This window comes from Phoenix dactylifera, chromosome 10 (genome assembly GCF_051530095.1).
Source record: "Phoenix dactylifera cultivar Ajwa chromosome 10, Ajwa_hap1_PhDact_Kaust_v1.1, whole genome shotgun sequence".
NCBI classification, from domain to species: Eukaryota; Viridiplantae; Streptophyta; class Magnoliopsida; order Arecales; family Arecaceae; genus Phoenix; species Phoenix dactylifera.
In genome coordinates, this window is record NC_143199.1 from 23,998,962 (window position 1) to 24,016,776 (window position 17,815).

The following is a 17,815-nucleotide window of genomic DNA, read 5'->3' on the forward strand; positions in this document are numbered from 1 at the left end:
CAATATATAATGCAATAGATATTTGTCCATTGTTGCATCCTCGCAGTATATCCAACTTACAATATTAGTCATAACAATGTATTGACATTATGTTGTATCATGTCCCATATTCATATTCATGCTTCTCATTTAGGGAGACATGCCTTTGAAGGTCAATTAAGTAAACATGTAGCTGCATTTAAACCTTAGCAATTGTAACATTTAGGCAAGTAGCCTATTCCCTTGAACCCTACCGAAAAAACTCTAAGAAATTACGTAATAACTATAATTTCTAAGTCAATCTTAAATGTCTCTTTTCTTATGCCCTGAGATTGCAACTTATTAGAACGTCAAGCTCTGATTGCTAAACTCGAACAAAACTAAATTCAAACTTAATCATCATCAACAAAAGTCGAACAAAGTACCATAAATGTGTAACATCCTTAATAACAGCCGCATGGTAAAACAAAGGATAACTGAAAACATACTACAAACAATGATATCTATCTTAGAAATCCATTTACAAATATCAAACATAACTTACCATCCATAATATATGCCTTCAAAGGTACAAACTGAGACATCTTCAACAACACTTCAATGATCATTATATCCAAATGTCAACCTCCAAAATATCATGGCTATTGCTTTGAATTAATCCACTAGTGCTCACAATAATCACTCTTAAAATATGTAATAAATAATGTGAGCTACAAAGCTCACTAAGTAAACTCCTACCATGATCAAAGAACTTAAGGATCCACAGGAAAACAAACAACTTTGAAACAAAACACACGATCAAATTATCAACAAAAAACTTGATTGGAATTTCACAGAAATCATTACTTTATAAAATTCCAAAAGCAAAGTTTTCAATAAAAAATAAGATGTCATAAAATATTAAAACTCAAGTTTAGGAAAGAACCATAATAATTTACACATAAGCATAAGTCAAATACTTGTTCAAAATCAAATGGCCAAGACCTAATTTATATTTCAAAAACTCTTATGCTTCACATAGCTTCACATTTATTTACAAAATTTCACTTATACCTCAAGGTCACATAAATCCTCACTGCATACGAGGCCACATAAAAATCCTCTCTAGTAAATTGATGGAGACAGCACACAAATCCTCACATATTAGTCAGCATTTTGGATGAGACTAAATAGATCCTGTCTGCTAATGCAAATGAGGCCACATAAATCCTCACCAATCAATCATTAAACCCAATGAGACCAAATAAATCCTTCCTACTAATGCTGATAAGGCCACATTAAGCCTCAAGGACCACATATCCCACCTAGCCAAGGGTCCACATATCCTCATCAATAATTCAAATGAGGCCACATATATACCCAGCCAGAGGTTGGAAGAAATCTTCCCTAGTACTTTGAATAAGGTTATCTACCATTTGGTTAGGAGTCCACATAAGTCTCATTTTTGTTATATTTCCAATTTATAAACTTCATAAATTCCTTAAAAAATCATAATATGATCAAGTGAAACAATTGATGTAGGTGTTCAAGAACAAAATGAAATCTCAAGTCATAAAACACAAGGATTAAAGTCCCAGTGGGATGTCCCGTAGGACACCGGGACGGGGTCCATTCCATGTGTTAGGATAAGACCATCCTGCCATCATCCCAACATCCCGATTGGCACATCTTGGGACATCTCCTATCCCAAGTGTCCGGACAGGGCGGGATGGCAGCGCATCCCATTCCATGAAAAAACCGGAACAGCCCTGTCCCACGGGATTTAAACCCTTGACAACACATATATTACATAATCCAAAAATATCAATTCGAAATTCCATAAAGATTCATAATTTCACTATTATAACCAGAGCATAGCTTCCAATTAATATAGTACCAAATTCTCAAAGAAAAGATAAGTCCAGAAATCATTACAACAACCATAGGTTCCAATTCTAAAACAACTTTAAACCTAAACTGATTAAAGAATCCAAAATATCAAAAGATACTATTGAGGTGTGAAACCTTGAAACAACATACAAACTTCAAACTGATACAAAATTCAAAAGACAAAGTAAACATAGACTTCAGAAAGAATCATACAGTTTTTTTAAAAAATTACAAGAACCATGAATAATAAAAGTTAAAACTGACTATAAGATTCAAAAATGGTAGACAAATTCAAACTTAATCTCAAGGACATGGAGGAAGCTACTATTCTAAGTAAGAGAATGAAACAAACAATCCAAGCTCCTCTTCATCTTCGTCATCATCATCATCTCACTCTAAGGGCCCCATGCATCCTTTCTTCTCCTCCATAATTCCCATGCACCCTTTCTTCTCCTCCATAACCATCATAACCAGCCCCATTAGCCTTTATATATAGGCTCGGAATGGTGGTTAAGGAGGTGGGGCCCACTAGGTCACTTCCACCCTAGGTTGGTTTCCGCTAGATAGGTTGGCTAGGTGGGTGAGGTGCTATATCAGGTGGGTTGATCATAGAGCTTAGTAGGAAATCAAATAAAAAGATAATATAGACAGACAATTAGAGACGTTTATTTAGATAGTAAATGTCCTCTTCTTCCTTTTATGTTCATTTCTATTTCCATTCACTTTAGACGTTACATGGAAATAAGGAAGTACCCTCTATTTGGATTGTATAAAAATACTTGAAAATTCTAGTTCCTCAAGAATGGAAAACTGATTTCCCAACTTTAGATCAAAATTCCAACGGCTACAAACCAAAATTTCTCATTTCTTAAGGTTTCATAAATCCTATTATACCTAAATATTACTGAAACCCAAAAGTTTGATTAGAAAAGCCTTATAATTTGGTTAGAAAGCATGTCCATCTGAAATGATGCTTGAGAGCGCTTAGCACATTTCATGGACTAGTTCATTTTCATGTAGGAACATTACATCTAGTTATAGGTTGGATCATTACATCTTCCATATAGGAACATGTTATATATTGTGTTGTTGCATCTTTCACAGAGGAATGCGTTAGTTCATGCACATGTGTGCTAGCCTTCCGTAAGAAATGCAGTTAACATGTTTAGGAACTATTTATCAACAACACTGACATCTTATAGGGGTACATATAGCGCTATTTTGTTGACAATAGATGAGTTTATGTATCATCTTGTGGGCACTTATAGTGCATAAATTGTCCTAGCAAACAATCAAGGCTTCTACTGATATGAAAAGATAATGCACTTTTATGCCAAAACTAAATTTGAAATCAGAAATCCTTTTAAATGTATTTCTTCCTGTTGCATTGCTTATATTGCTAGATATTACATAATATCACAGAACTTGTAACTAAAAATATATTAAAAACATGTGTGAAATTAACAATTAAAATGCAATTAGGTTACTGAAAACTATTGAATCAATGAATACCTTATTATAAATTGATGAAATTTAGGAAATCATTTTCCTCAGAAACATAACATTCAATGAATTATGAATTTTATATATTTAAGTTGATGAATAATGCTAGTTAGTGTTTCTTGGAAATCACTGAATTAACATTAAAATAGAAGTGATTTCCTTCGGATTTCCTAGGATTAGTTTTCTACAGTTCATCAAATATGAAAGAACATTTAGAACATAACTTGCAATTTTATGCTAGTTTTCCTTGATTTTGATCCTTGATTCATGCTCGAGAGCATGCATTCAATAACCAACAAGTATTAAATTCACTAAAAACGAAACTCTTATACATTTTTTCAATTAAGCACTAAATAATTCTTGAATTTTTTTCAAAAAAAAAAAGAGGTGGCAAGAAGGATTTGCCAAGCTTGAAAGATTTCTAGCCTAAAAACTCAACAACCCTTGCTTTAACCTAGTGCATATTGCATCTAAAGATCTTCTTTCCTAACGCTTGTTCCCAACTTAAAATGATGAAAAACAAGCATTAAAACTCTTAAGGTCCCGTACCAAGAAATACCAAACAATACCCAGTGATACTGCTTTATTCAGCATCAAGTTGGGTACACATGCCTAGAATTGAGTCCCTTCAACACCGGTAAGGGTTGCTCACCATCAAGCGGTATCACGGATCAAAATCAAAGAAAACTATTAAAACCTTTGGTTTAATATGAGTGGTATTTCAACCTTTGTTTTTAACCATTAAAACTTTTAATAGACCAGTTAAACATACAAAAGCACTTAAAGGATTGAGTACCAACGAGTTCATGATGACAATTTAGCCGTCATGACAATCATGGTCAAGGTAAGGAAGAGGGCCTAAATTTAAGAAATCAATTGTTTATCAGGTATTTCAATTATTAACACATTTTAACTTATAGCACCCTTAAAATTTCCCCTTTCTTTCGAGGATCAAGTTTCTTTTTTCTTTCTTTCACTCAACTACAACAAAAAACATTTTTGACATATCTAAAATGATATGAAGGGGTTATGATATGTATATAACCCCATTTAGGAACATTTTGGTTGAAATAGGTCGAGTTTCAAAGGAATAGAAAACTTGTTGTGAACAAAATTGTTAAGTTTTCTACCTTAAGTTTTGGAAACCATCAAGAAGAATACATACGAAAGTCCCAACTTGTCTATGAGATCGATTATGATCAGTTTAATGCATGTTAGATGAAGTCATAAACAAGTCGGTAATTGCTTTCAACCGCAATAATGTTAGCACAAGAATTAGAGCTCACAAAAATTTCCACAAAATTCATTGCATCTTTTTCTCTAAATTTCTCCTATTGATCTACCGATAATTAGTAAAGAAATATGATAAACATAGTTTTGAGAAACTTTTTCTATTTTTAATTCTTTAAATAATGTTAAAAATAACTAAAGAAACTCTAAAGCATGTCAGATTTTAGAACAGGTTAGCACATATGGACATGTATGCCATGAATTTAGTAGTGGAGATAGGAGTTGCAAAAGGAGCGAATGATCTGCTAAACCAACTGTATCAAGTCTAAGCAGACACAAACACACACAAAAAAAAGAAAAAAAGAGAGAAAGGTTTGACTACCTATCCTGTCCAACATCAGCTTCAGTTTTGGATGTGGGATGAACCATACCTAAAAGCCAAATCATGCCTACCAAGACTCCCATCCCTCTTACTTTCTTCTTCCCTCCACCTTAACCCTTCCCTGCTAGCTATAGATGTGGGCTTGCCAAATAAGTGCAGGTTTAGATCTTGCACTTATGATTCAAGTTTGGGAATCAGTATAACCCAACCCAATGCAACCACAATCTATTGTCACCCCTATTTATAACCTTAAATTTGTTATGTGAAAATGCAACTTGATATGGCTTATTTGGCTTTTTTATATATAATGAACTTTAAAAAAAAAAAGAATAATCAACATCGCTTATATATTTGCCTATGTTATTTCATGGTGTAGTTCAGAACTTCAAATTTCTGTGAATTTTATATCAAATTTGTTATATATGTACAACAGTCTGATATTTATCTTCCAACAACTGACCAATGTTAAACTATCAAATGAATGAAAGCCATTGTTGATGGTTCTGAGACAAACATGATAGGTTAAGGGAACATTAACCTATATGTGTATCTTAATTTGGCATGTTTCTGCTTTCATTATCAACAGGAAGTGAAAATCAAAAATTAACAAACTGTCACAACCATCTACAAAAAAAAAAAAAACAGTGCTCAAATTATTGCAAGGAATCATTGCTCCACACCTCTAGATTTCAAGGGCCTAAATACAAATTCTGCCGTGCAATTCTCTGCATTCAACTATAGCCTTTTTATCTTCATTTATTCTGAGACAATCAACAAGCCTAGCTGGCCTAGATAAAACAGTTTGCTTTCTAAACTCAATAGTACTTGAATGTGTTGGCAAATCTCCCTCTAAAAAACTATTACTTATGTGATCTTTGGCACAATCAACCCCATTCCATCATCACAAAAAAGAGCACCTAAAATCATAACTTTATTCTTCTCATGCACGCTGACCATCTATTATTATAAACACACAGTCCAGATCAAAACCTACCTCAAAAAATGAGAAAAAAATAAGAAGAAAAAAAATACTAACAGTAACTTTGTACGCTAAAGTATGCTAGCCAATTCCACTTATGGCTGTCTCAAACTCGATTAATTCACTCAACTTAATAATGAGTAAATGGAGCTAGTAACTTCATGAAGCCAAGAGAAAAACTGATTAAGAAAGCAAATGACTAGCATTCTCATACCCTTATGTACGTTAATTCATAGAGTGAATACGCCGCAGACTTGTTGATCGTGATAACGGGGGGTGCTCGTATCGCCTGCATCTTCTGCGTGTCATTCCCCTCCACCTCCACTAGTTCCGCAACAATGGACGCCTCCCCTCCACTCTGCCATTTATAAGAAACCAATACTCTTGCAACATCAACAAATTCTAAATTCCTTGATGCATTTTGACAAAAAGAGCATGATCGAGCAAAAGGGGAAGCTCCTCGATATACTAAAGTTAGGGGTTTTACCCAAATTACAGAAGAATTAGATGAGTAGGGTGCTTACAGATCCACTGGGAACTGCGAGGTTGATGACGACCTTCTTGTGGCACTGGAGCTGGTCGGATTCGGAGGCCCTGACGCAGCTCTCGAGCTTGGATTTGGAGAGGACCTCCACGGCTGTCGAGGTGGGGAGGAGGAGGAGGAAAAGGAGGAGGCGTGGAGGGGAAATCCTCTTCCCCGGCGGCCGCCGGCGAGATTCCATCTATGGTCTCGCGTTTTTTTGGTGTTGAGGGGTAAGAAGAGGAGTTCGGAGAGATGAATGGATGTTCCCAGTTTTGGGGGTGAGAGGGAGATCGTGGGCTTGCAACCGATCGCGCGCTTCCCCCATTTAAAACCATTGGACGTGTAGACGGGCAGGGTCTCAGAAAAAGCGCGGATAGATTTCTCTATGCGTGCTGCATCAGGATGCAGACAATGCATCGAGATTCGTGCAAAATTCCAATAAGATACGTGCACTTATATATATATATATATATATATATATATATATATATATATATATATATATATATATATATATATATATATATATATATATATATATATATATATATATTAGATAGAGGCGGCTAGAGCCGCCCATCTCCAACCCTATCTGTCCGACTGGGATCCTTTGCAGTGCGCGGTTAGCACTTAAGATCTTTATGTTTGATAACTATCCATCTCCTGATGAAAGGCATCGAGTGCTGCACAGCACTGCGGTGTAAATCGTGTACCACAGAGAATTCATATTCTACCCACTCCATCCCTCTTAAGTCTTGGCATGCGCATATATGCAAGCTAAGCCTATCACCCGTGAAACTAGAACTATAATCGGCATTGAAATACTCGAGAGATGGCACCTCTTAAATTTTGAAGTCCTAATGCTTTTCTTTCAAGAAAGAAGGTATAACCACTAAGCTGTTGCAGAGGAGACATGTTTTAAAGTTGTATTAAGTTCTAATTTTATTTTATTATATTAGGCAAACTTCTCCAACAAAATTGTTGGACACTTAATAATGTCCCTCCATAATATTGCATATAGGAGTGCGGGTGATTTGAGCTTAAGCAAGTCACAACTAGTTTAAGCTCAGGGCATTATATAATTTGAAGTGTGCTGAACTAACTCATTAAATTTTGAGATGAAAGCGAGCTGCTTAGAAACCTAAAAATATTTTAAGAATTTTAATACCTCTCAAACTTTTCATATATACATTAGCAACTCGAGCAATTGCGATGCATATCAAAAAATAAAAATATAATATAAAGTAATTAAATATACTAAATGATATCTAGAGATACTATGCTCTTTCAAGAGAAGAGTCTGTGTACACTTGATTCCAAAATCAATGTTATCGCAGCTAACTCGGAGATCCACACTGTTGATTATTGATCTATATCACAAAAATCAGGAAATGAAACAAAGAACCATAGGAATTCTCTATCAATGCAACTTACCCTTTTTATATACAAATAACTAGAAATGATGTGCTTGTTGGCTTATACACTAAACCTGATGGTCACTTTGAAGGTGCAAAGGATGCATATGTGTGTGTGTGTATAGTTACCACCAGGCTACCTGGTGGTAATTCCATCCGAATTGTCCGGGTTTGAAACGCGCGAGCGTCGATTAAATTAGGGGATCGAATGCCCCACACTCGGATGGTTCGTTGACGGATATGCTTTCCTTCCATCTGTACTAAAGTGGCACTGGGGTGACGTACCCACATGTGAGGCGGTGAGCCCACGGATCAGGGAAGGCACGCGAAACCTATGACTTGTATCAAACATTTCCTGGTGGAAGGGGAGCCCAGCAGTGGGGCTGCTACGTGGGTGGGCCGGTCCCTCCCCCTCCCCTCCTATTTTTCTACCAAAAAAAAAAGGATGCATATGTTAGCATTTAAATGGTCTATTCCAGAAACCTGAGTAGACTTAAGTAGAAGATAGTTAATTGGATGCCTCAAATGTGATGTGGTTAGTGAGGTGGTTACCATTTTTGCATTAATACAATTCATATTGGAACATCCATCAGATTTTTCATATTGCAAAAATCTCCTTTATAAATCTTGGCAAACTGAGGTGAACCAACCATACACCTATACCTGGCAATCAATGAGTTCACTTCCTTTTCTGAAAAATAGCTCCACATTTCTAAAGTCCTTCAGTTCAACTTCCAGTTTTTCTGCAGAAACTTATAATATTGAATTAATGAATGCAAAAATTATTCCATGAAGTCGAATGAAATTAGCCATTACAGACTTTTCATCAGAAAATGACACAAGTTTGCTTAAAAGGGGGAGAACTTGACACAATGGATGTGCTTTTATGTAATTATAACTCCAGATTATTTCTTGTAAGTATGCATTAGCTGAAGCTTGAAACTAACTTTCTTTCGATGAATATTAAACAAGAAATAGAAGCTACATATAGCGAGGCCGAATTTAAATGAGAAAAGGTAAACCAATGGTATGCAAAATAAAGTTCATACAGCCCAAAACTAAAGTGGTGCATGAAACACTTCCTGAATACGTTAATTTCCTTCATATAGACACTCTATATTCCACGCGTATCACAAATCTCTATTAAAACTTGTTCTTTGTTGAAATCCATGAAGCAAATTCTTTTAGGCATTTGGCATATGAGCTTCATGTATATCCAAAGCACTGCTTTAGATACATTTCCTTCCCCTAGGAGTAGGGAAGAAAGGAGGAAAGAAACTCAGCAACCCTTGCTAATGTATCAAAAACAAAATAAATAAAACCTTGTCCAAAAGACCAATAATCTTTACATTTCCCTTAACATTCTGATGGTTTCTGGATTACTCATCATGTCTTCTGGGTCATTTCTCTTCTATCTTCCCCAATAACCCAAGCTAATTAAACCCTTATAGAGCATAGTGGCTGCCACAGCAAGAGAAGTCTACCTTCTTTTAGCCTTGAAGTTCCCTGTTAAGACTTTTCTCTGCCTTATCCATCACAATGGCTGCTAGTGCAAGACAAGTCACATCCATGAATATTACATCTGAGGCCTCGTTTTAACTTCCGATTTCGCTGTTAGCCTTTTCTCATTTCACACCAAGGTTTTTCTTTCCCTGGTTGCATGAAGTCTTGAACACTCAAATCATCTTTTTGACAAGAGAAAAATACTTCAATCATCACTGTATTCAAATGGCATGGAAGGCTCTGCAACAAGGACCAGCTGATATATTTTGTATTTCAGGTAGGACTTATTTTGTATAATCCAATTACAGGACTAAGGAGATCCCATCCTCTTAATCAGTTTTCAGTAAAGAAAAAACAAGAAGAATTTCTAAGGACAATTTTCTGAAAATTAGATTGGAAAAATAAAATATTAATGTGAACTTTTTGAGAAGAGAAAGAACTTCAATGATTGATACGTTCAGATTGTATAGAAGACTCAGCATAAATGACCAGCTAATATCTCTTGTATTTCAGGTAGGACTTTTGTTATATAATCCAATTACGAAAGTAAAACGATGCCATCCTCTTTATTGGTTTTCAGTAGAATTAGAGAAAATTTTCAGAAAATTGGATTAGAAAATATAAAACATTAATGCAATAATGGCCAGCTCATATCTTTTGTATCGAGGGTAGGACTTTGTTGTACAATCAAAAAAATACGAAAATAAGAAGACGCCATCCTCTTTTTTAGTCTTCATTAAAGAAGAATTTTTCAGAAAAAAATTCAGCAAATTGGAAAAATAATAAAAAATAACTTGGCGTCGCCCGGACTCGAACCGGAGACCTTCAGTGTGTTAGACTGACGTGATAACCAACTACACCACGACACCTTCTGTTCGATTGCGCTAGAAATATGATCTCATAGAAATAAGTCAAGAGTCCACAACAAGTGACAATGAGGTTATGATAGCTCCTAATTGAGTTGATGACCAGAAGACCCACCTTAGCCTGTGAATCTAATTTAAAAACTCGAAAAGGATTATAAACTTTCTACCAAACCAATTCCTATTGTTGCTGACCCATTTAACTTATAAAGAATTCATAGTAAAGAACTTGTCAGCAAAGTTACTTTTGACTCTTCTGATTGTTGCCTTGGCTGCATATCTTCTACATGATCTCAGTCTGCCATTTTGCTTGCATTCTTGGCTAGTGTCAAGAATTGATTCTTAGAGCTTTTCATGTGTGGTGCACCATGGGAGGATGATGTATTACTATGGTCCTATCTACAATCTATAGGGATTTGGCAAGAGGGTGATTCCCAAAGTAACTACATGAGATAATGACCAGAGTCTTCTTGATGATTGTTACATGGCAACAGATCTGCATTCTTTTCTGGCCACTAAATATCTTTGGAAAAAGAAATCAATCAGGTGACTACAAGGTGCAGATTGGAAAATATATTATTCGATATTAAAATACTTTAGATTTTAAATTATAAATTTCTTGTGATTTTTAATAATGTGATCAGCGAAAACTCAAATATTCTAATGATATTATGTTAAACTTAAGAAAAACAAAGGTACGCTAAAGTAGGAGAAGTTTCGGTATCTAATGTTTAATGGAAAAAGGAATTTACCATTTGAAATAAATTCTCACTAGGTATAAATAAAACTTGCCTTTGAGGGAAACAAGCAGATGAAAGAAAATTGAAGTGTTTTTTTGGCTCTAATTAAATAACCAACTAAATACGAATCTCATCATTTTTTCTCTCCTCTTCTATGGTAAAATTTATTTACCATTTGATGGCATGTCTGTGTTTCCGAGGCTATAGAGGGTACAATGGAAAACAAGAGAAGAAGAGAGTTTCTCTCTCCGAATCTCTTCATCTTTGGAGGGATTGAAAAAGGAAATTTAGAGAGAAGTTAATTCTCTCTCTCCTCTCATGAGTTACCATTCAAATGAGTGATAGTAATAGGAAACACAGGAAAAGTTAACAAAAGGATTATAGAGGGTTAGAAAAGTTATGTTTCTCCTTATTTGTGCACTATCTGAAGTCCTTATTGGTGCATTATCCAAAGGCTTGGTTCTAAGCGCCAATGCAAGATGAGTTGAGTGTCTCTCCAACCCCCTCCTTTTCCAAATTGCATCAAATACCCAGGAATCATGCCCCATATTAGTCGAAACTTCCACTTTACATGTAAGTTGTGAATAGGTCTTTCCAATGTTGGCAGGTATAACCATATTTCAAGAGCAAATGATCTATTCTGCGCATCCAACACTTGCCATCCAGCTGCATCTCTCTTCAAAATTGTTATGCATCACCAAGTGTCTGTCAAGTAACAACATGAAAATTAATTTGGAATTATGGAGGTGCCTTTGCTCTCTAAATCGCATCAGTCTCTCTCCTCGATCGATAACTGCATAAGTAGAGCTGGACAAAGCTTGCTCCATGGCCATGTTGATTTGTCTGGATGTTCCTTTGGGTGGTCAGCCTGTAAGGTGATAAGAGTTGACATGCCTGTTCTTTGATAAGCTATTTCTCATGAAACTGAAGCAAGCTGGAGGAAAATGGATGTGAATTATAAGAAAGGAATCAAATTATTCATCAAGTCGGTGGCCGCGAGCATCCAAGATAGATAGAATGTCATCATGGGCACAAAGAATAGTTGGAAGATAAACTGAAAGAGCACCTAATCAAAGAGGCATGATTATGTGCAGTTGAAACAACCACTCCACCAAAAAGGAATCCATGAAGGCATTGAAGACACATTGGATAAATGCTCTGGGAGGAATGTAGACAAGCCTGTTTTCATTTCAAATAGATGGTTCATCTTTGACGTGACAGATACCGGCATCTGATGGAAAGCCCACCTAATGGTGGTTAACCCATCACAATAGGGTAACATATTTCTGAAGATATCACATGTTGGTTGTGCTGACAAAACTATCAAATCCAAAAGGATACTAAATAATTAATGGTAACTAAGAAGTACAGCACTCAGTCTGATGGAAGGCACATGTAACAAAATCACTCTGAGAACACTTAAAAAAGTTAAATGAAAGAGCAATCAGTTTCTTGACTATTTACAGATGTATTGAAGTATTATCAGACACTGAAATGTGATAATTTTACTGTTCTTCCAAACATGGTTTTCCTCGAAAAGCTATTTTTTCAATTTTCGCAGCTCCACTTTGATGTGGGTACACAGTTCAGATAGTGACACCAGTGGCAATGATCATTCTTGTTCACTCCCTTGAAAAGCATTACCAAACCAACTGCAAATCTGCAAAAAAAAATAATAATAATGAAAAAAGTGACTAATCTTTGATTATATGGATTCAAATTAACCAAGGAAACTATGCCATAGCACATGGTGGCACCAAGTCGTGGTGCTGGAGAATCGTGCTCCACAAATTGTTCGTTATGAGACTGAGTCGTGGTTATGATTTTTGAGTGTTATGTCAAGCAATGCAAGATTGTGTATGTTTCGTGACAGATTTACGAAGATATCAGCAAAGTAATGCTTACCCAGCTAGTATCAAAAGCAATGCCATCACCCACAACACATACTGATATGCTTTGTATTTGGAAGTAACCTGACTCGATGGGGGCAGATCTTGACGTTCCATCCAGCCAAATTGAGGCCGGATCAACAAAATAAAACCAAGGAGAAAACCTGTTAAGAACCCCCCTATATCGGCCAAGATATCAACATGCGGAAAGATTCCAATGGCCAAGTTGACAATAATCATAAACACGAGAGTTAATAAAGCTGCAGCCTGCAATAAGAAATCAATGTGATGAGACCAATGAGTTGAATGAACATGAATTAAACTTGGAATATACAGCATGTATGTACCCTGTTGGAATAGATAGTCCAGTTTGTGATTAGTTCTGATAGCATTGATCCAAGAAGTCCAAACAAAGCAGCAGAAGCACTAACAGAAATATTATTTCTTAAGAGAAGAGCTGAAAGAACACTCCCACCAAACCCTGATAGAAGGTATATTACACCAATCCGTGCTGCTAGGAGGAAAAGAAGTCAGGAAAATGGCATGTTCAAATGATATAAAAAACAAGACTTGAACTAAACAATGTGATTGAGATCGTGTATTATCATGCATGTAGAAAAGTACAAATCATCTCTGAAACATGCCAATGTGATGCCCTCAGAGCTCAGTGAACATTAAGGGGTGATACTCAATTAGAAGAGCATTATTCAAAACGAATAAGAATTTATTCCTCACCAACCTATTAATGAAATTTAACAATTTCTTTCTTCTAATAATTTAATAGGATAAATTAAGAACAATGTTAAGAACAGAATTTACCAAATCCAAATTGCTGTTCGAGGCGAATTCCAACAAAAACAAGGCTTAGCATATTTACAAGCAAATGGATAAGGCCCACATGCAGCCAGATACAAGCAACAAGCCTCCATCCCTGATGCTGATGGACCACTTTGTTCCACTCAAGAGCTCCCAATTTCTCCAATCTGACAAGATCGAAAGTCAAAGATAATTAATTCTGTTCTAGGGATCTACTTCATAAGGTTATAATTGCATATATACCCCATTAGCAACCACATCCCCCTTCCAGCCCCCCAAAAAAATTCACACCATCGTAATCTTTTAAAGATTACGGTACTCATAAAATAATATTTGATAGTTTAGTTTGTAACTCATAAGGTGTCAAGTAAGAACCTTAACTGTCACGAATACCCTATCTTGAGCAATTTCTTTGACACTAAAGTTTCTTTTTGGTAGACGCACTAGAGTTTGTTTCTATCAAGAAAAGAGGTCTGAATGTGTAATATTTTGCTCCAAATATTTGAAATATGAAAATACAAACAAAGAATCTCTTCTAGTTTTCTTTCTTTTTGAAATAACTGGCAAAGTTTGCTTCAAATGTCCACAACCACTAATACTAAATCTGATCAACAGGTTTTAGCAATCTTTCTTCATTATAAAGGTCTCCACTGACTCAAACTAATTCATATGTTCCAAGCAATACATGTCTTGGACATCAGTGCCCCCCGCCCAACCACGTGATTGCAAATGCTATGACAATATCAAGGAGTCATGGCTAAAGTAAGTCATGCCACTATGTTAAATGAAATAGCAAATTGGGCTTTCGAGACTTTAATGAAGTAGCTTTAAATATCATCCCTTTAACATAAAGAAAATCAACAAACTACACATCCGCAATATGCAAAATTGAATAGCTAATTAGTTAGCAAACAAGAAAACATGAATAATTCAGAGGTATTTAATGTCAGAGCTTGCCATTACAAGAGGCGACATGATTTTCTGACGTGAACTCACCTGCTTGTTACCATCCAGCGTGTGGGTGTGTGCCTCGCACACCTAAAGTCCCACAACCAAGGGTAAAGGTACTCTGAGACCTTCAATAAACTGTAGGTTGACAACCATTTTTGTTTATTGTATCTACTCCTTTCTATTTCCTTCTTGCTTTTAACTTTGAAGTATCACTTTCAAGAGCCATAGGTGCTAGAAACTTTGATTTCCAGGACATTATAGAAATATTTTTCTCCCTCCAGAAAAATCATATGAATAAAGAAAGTCCTATCTCAAACAGGTAAAATTTTAGTGTTGCATGCAAGAAAATAACAGAAAAATGTATATATTCTTTGCATTTTTTTTCAATAAATATAATAAAATACAAGTTTGCATAATCACATAATTCAAATAAAACCTGATTGGTGTCAAATTATTAAGCAATGACAAGTAGTTCAGACTAGTTTTAAAGGAGCACTTGCATGTATCAGACTATTCTAAACATGGATAACTTATTCAGCCAGTTCTACTTCTCGAATTTCAAGTACCTCAACAATGATATATTTTTCTTTTGAAATAATCCATTGCATATAGAAATCAGCACAATGATCAAGATCACAATTCCACAACTAAAGAATATGCTAGACCTTGAAAGGAAGAAATATACACGAGAGGAGCCCCCCCGGGAGGTGGGGGGGTGGGGCGTGGGGAAGCGAAGACAACCAAAACAAGCAAACAAAAGCAAGTCTAATGGTACCTCCAGGCGAAAATTTAGTGATCAGGGTGACGAAAACCTCGACATCATAAAAACCAATTTCAATTAGCTCCCAATCAGTTAAAAAAAAAAGAGCTTTCTGTGAAAAACAACACATTAAATCTAAAAAGCTATGAATTTTCAAATTAAAAAAAAAAAGGGACAAAAAAGGGTGACAAACAGGGGAAGAGAAGAAATGGAGCTAAAAAGGTGATGGAGATATCGCAAGTGCTATCAAATGACCTCTTTTCGCTTTAAAGGCCATAAAGATCCGAACTTTATCATAAAATTGAGAAATTGAAGTCAGGAATAGGATTAAAAAAGGGGGGAAATTCAAACATACGTAGAAGCCGAGGGCCCGAGGAGGGGATTCTCGTGGAGGGGCTGGAAGGAGAAGCGGTGGAGGAAGCGGGCGACGCACCGGCCGAAGCTGTTCGAGTGGTCAGGGCAGTTGTTGACGTACATCTCCACCACGAACACCGCCACGCACCCCACCACGATCAGCGGCACCACCCACGGCACCCACGGCCTCTCCTCCGTCTCCGGCGGGTCGTAGAAGTACGGCACCGTGCCCCCGCCGCCGCCGCCGCCGCCGCCTCCGCCGGCCCTGCTCTTGTTGCCGCCCCCGCCGCCCCTCTCCCCCTCCAACTCCGCCATTTCCGCCGCTCACTCTCTCGCCCCCACTGATAGCTTTTATGGCGACTGGTGGATGGTTTCCAGGGGTTTTGCTTGGCTTAGAAGGAGGGCGTCGGTGGTGGGGTAGGAGAGTGATGATAAGAAGAGATCGAGAGGGGTATCGTCCTTGATACTGTGATTGAAAAGAGGGGGTAAACGAGAGCTAGACGGCTCTGGAGATTTGTTTGGGTGATTAAATTGGATGAAATCGGGAGCAGGAGCGGAAAAAAATGGTTTTTTTTTTAGGGCGGTGGGGGCCTGAGGGTAGTGGAGACTGACAGGAGAGCTGTGGGCGTGGGGCAGGCGGGTGACGACGGCGGTTGGTGCGTGTCGAGAGGAGCAGTTATCGTATCGGAATTCGATAACGCCCGAGAAACGGGATTAACTGTAAGACGTTATACCCACTCCATCAGTAACTAATCACCCATTAATGGCGTCAAGCTCTATTAATGGCCGTATGGCTCCCGACCAAAAAGCCAGAGACACATGGAGCTCCTATTTAGCTTATGCAGCGTCCGGGACCTTTCTGATCTTATGGGAGTCCTCATTTTCTAATTTTTTTTTTAGATTAACTTCAATGGCAACTTCACTGATTATGAAGATAAAGGTAGAATGGGCTTTGTGATCAAAGATCATGAGTCTAGACTTGTGGCAGCTGGAGGTCGACACGTCTTCGATGAGTCAATTAGTGCTGTAGAGTTGAGAGCTGCATGGAAAAGTATCATCTTCACCGGACGGGCTCTAGGAGCGGATTGTATCCATCTTGAAGGTGATGCAGCTCTGGTGATTAAATTAATTCAGAAAAGTGTTGACAGGCACAGGCATTTGGATAGGCATCCGCTCTTGCAGGATATATATGAGATTGTGGGAGAGCTTGCAATGTTCCGGACTATCCATGTTTATCGAAAGACGAACAGTGCGGCTGACTAGGTTGCATCATATTTGGCGCAAATGATGTTGGGAGAGATAGGAGTATGCCCACCCCACCCATGTGTCGACTTTTTTTTAAAAAAAATTTATGGGTGTATGCATGCATGCATGACATGAGTTGCCGTTGTGTCATAAAAAAAAAAGAAAGAAAAAAGAAAAAAGAAAAGAAGAAAGAAAGAAAGGAAAAGCTAGGAGCCCTTTGCAAAGATAAGTTTTTTGTTCGTTCTTTTTAACTCCTCTTTGTTGGATTCGGCTTTTGCTCTTTGTTTCTCGTTGGTAGGTTACCAAATGTTTTAACTTATAGCATGATTTGTAATTAATTAACTAATTGGTTTCTTATGTTATTAACTAGATTACCTTCAAAGAGTGGACTTAATCCGGGATTTGAGGTTTGAGAATGCGACAACCAAAACTAAGGTGACTCCTGCTGGCCCTGGAGGAAAAAAACAAAGAGAAAACTATTTTGTGCCAGAGAAATGAAAGGAAAAAGAATAAAATATAATTCATGCATAGAGGTTAAGATGATGAAATCTTAGCGAAGGATCATGACATAAAGATAGAGATAGCAAAAATTGTATAAGTTATCCAAGGACTTCATTAAGGTGTAGAACCATGCTATCTACTTAAAAAAGGTACAATTTTGCAATTTGAGTAATATAAGAGAAAATGTTTGTCATGGAATGGAGGGTATGGGATGTTATAAAATTATATAACAGAATGGATCATGGGTATGTAGTGAAAAGCCGCTAGTAATTTGGCATTTAAATATTCTAGAGAACCAAAAGAAAACAGTTAA

The 17,815-nt window shown here is 36.9% G+C and overlaps 2 protein-coding genes and 1 non-coding gene across 3 annotated transcripts in view; all 3 read right to left on the reverse strand.

Moving 5' to 3' along the window:
• The window catches only part of HAP2 (hapless 2), a 57,099-nt gene extending 50,186 nt beyond the window's left edge, over positions 1-6,913 (reverse strand). Inside the window, exons 1-2 of the mRNA XM_026800207.4 lie at positions 6,467-6,913; positions 6,157-6,300 (exon numbers count right to left, since the gene is read on the reverse strand). Coding sequence (XP_026656008.4) covers positions 6,157-6,300; positions 6,467-6,664 — 342 coding nt within the window. The 5' untranslated portion in view covers positions 6,665-6,913. The remainder of the gene's footprint in view (positions 1-6,156; positions 6,301-6,466) is intronic.
• Positions 6,914-10,178: 3,265 nt separating this feature from the next.
• Positions 10,179-10,252, reverse strand: TRNAV-AAC (transfer RNA valine (anticodon AAC)). The gene has a single exon. It is a non-coding gene; the product is annotated as a tRNA-Val (tRNA).
• Positions 10,253-12,307: 2,055 nt separating this feature from the next.
• On the reverse strand, positions 12,308-16,204 carry LOC103723708 (RHOMBOID-like protein 2). The gene is made up of 5 exons (XM_008814715.5): positions 15,758-16,204; positions 13,695-13,858; positions 13,223-13,386; positions 12,892-13,142; positions 12,308-12,646 (listed from the first exon to the last, which is right to left on the reverse strand). The coding sequence occupies exons 1-5, from the start codon at positions 16,069-16,071 to the stop codon at positions 12,535-12,537; spliced, it is 1,005 nt and encodes a 334-aa protein (XP_008812937.4). The 5' UTR covers positions 16,072-16,204; the 3' UTR covers positions 12,308-12,534.
• Positions 16,205-17,815: the final 1,611 nt, after the last annotated feature.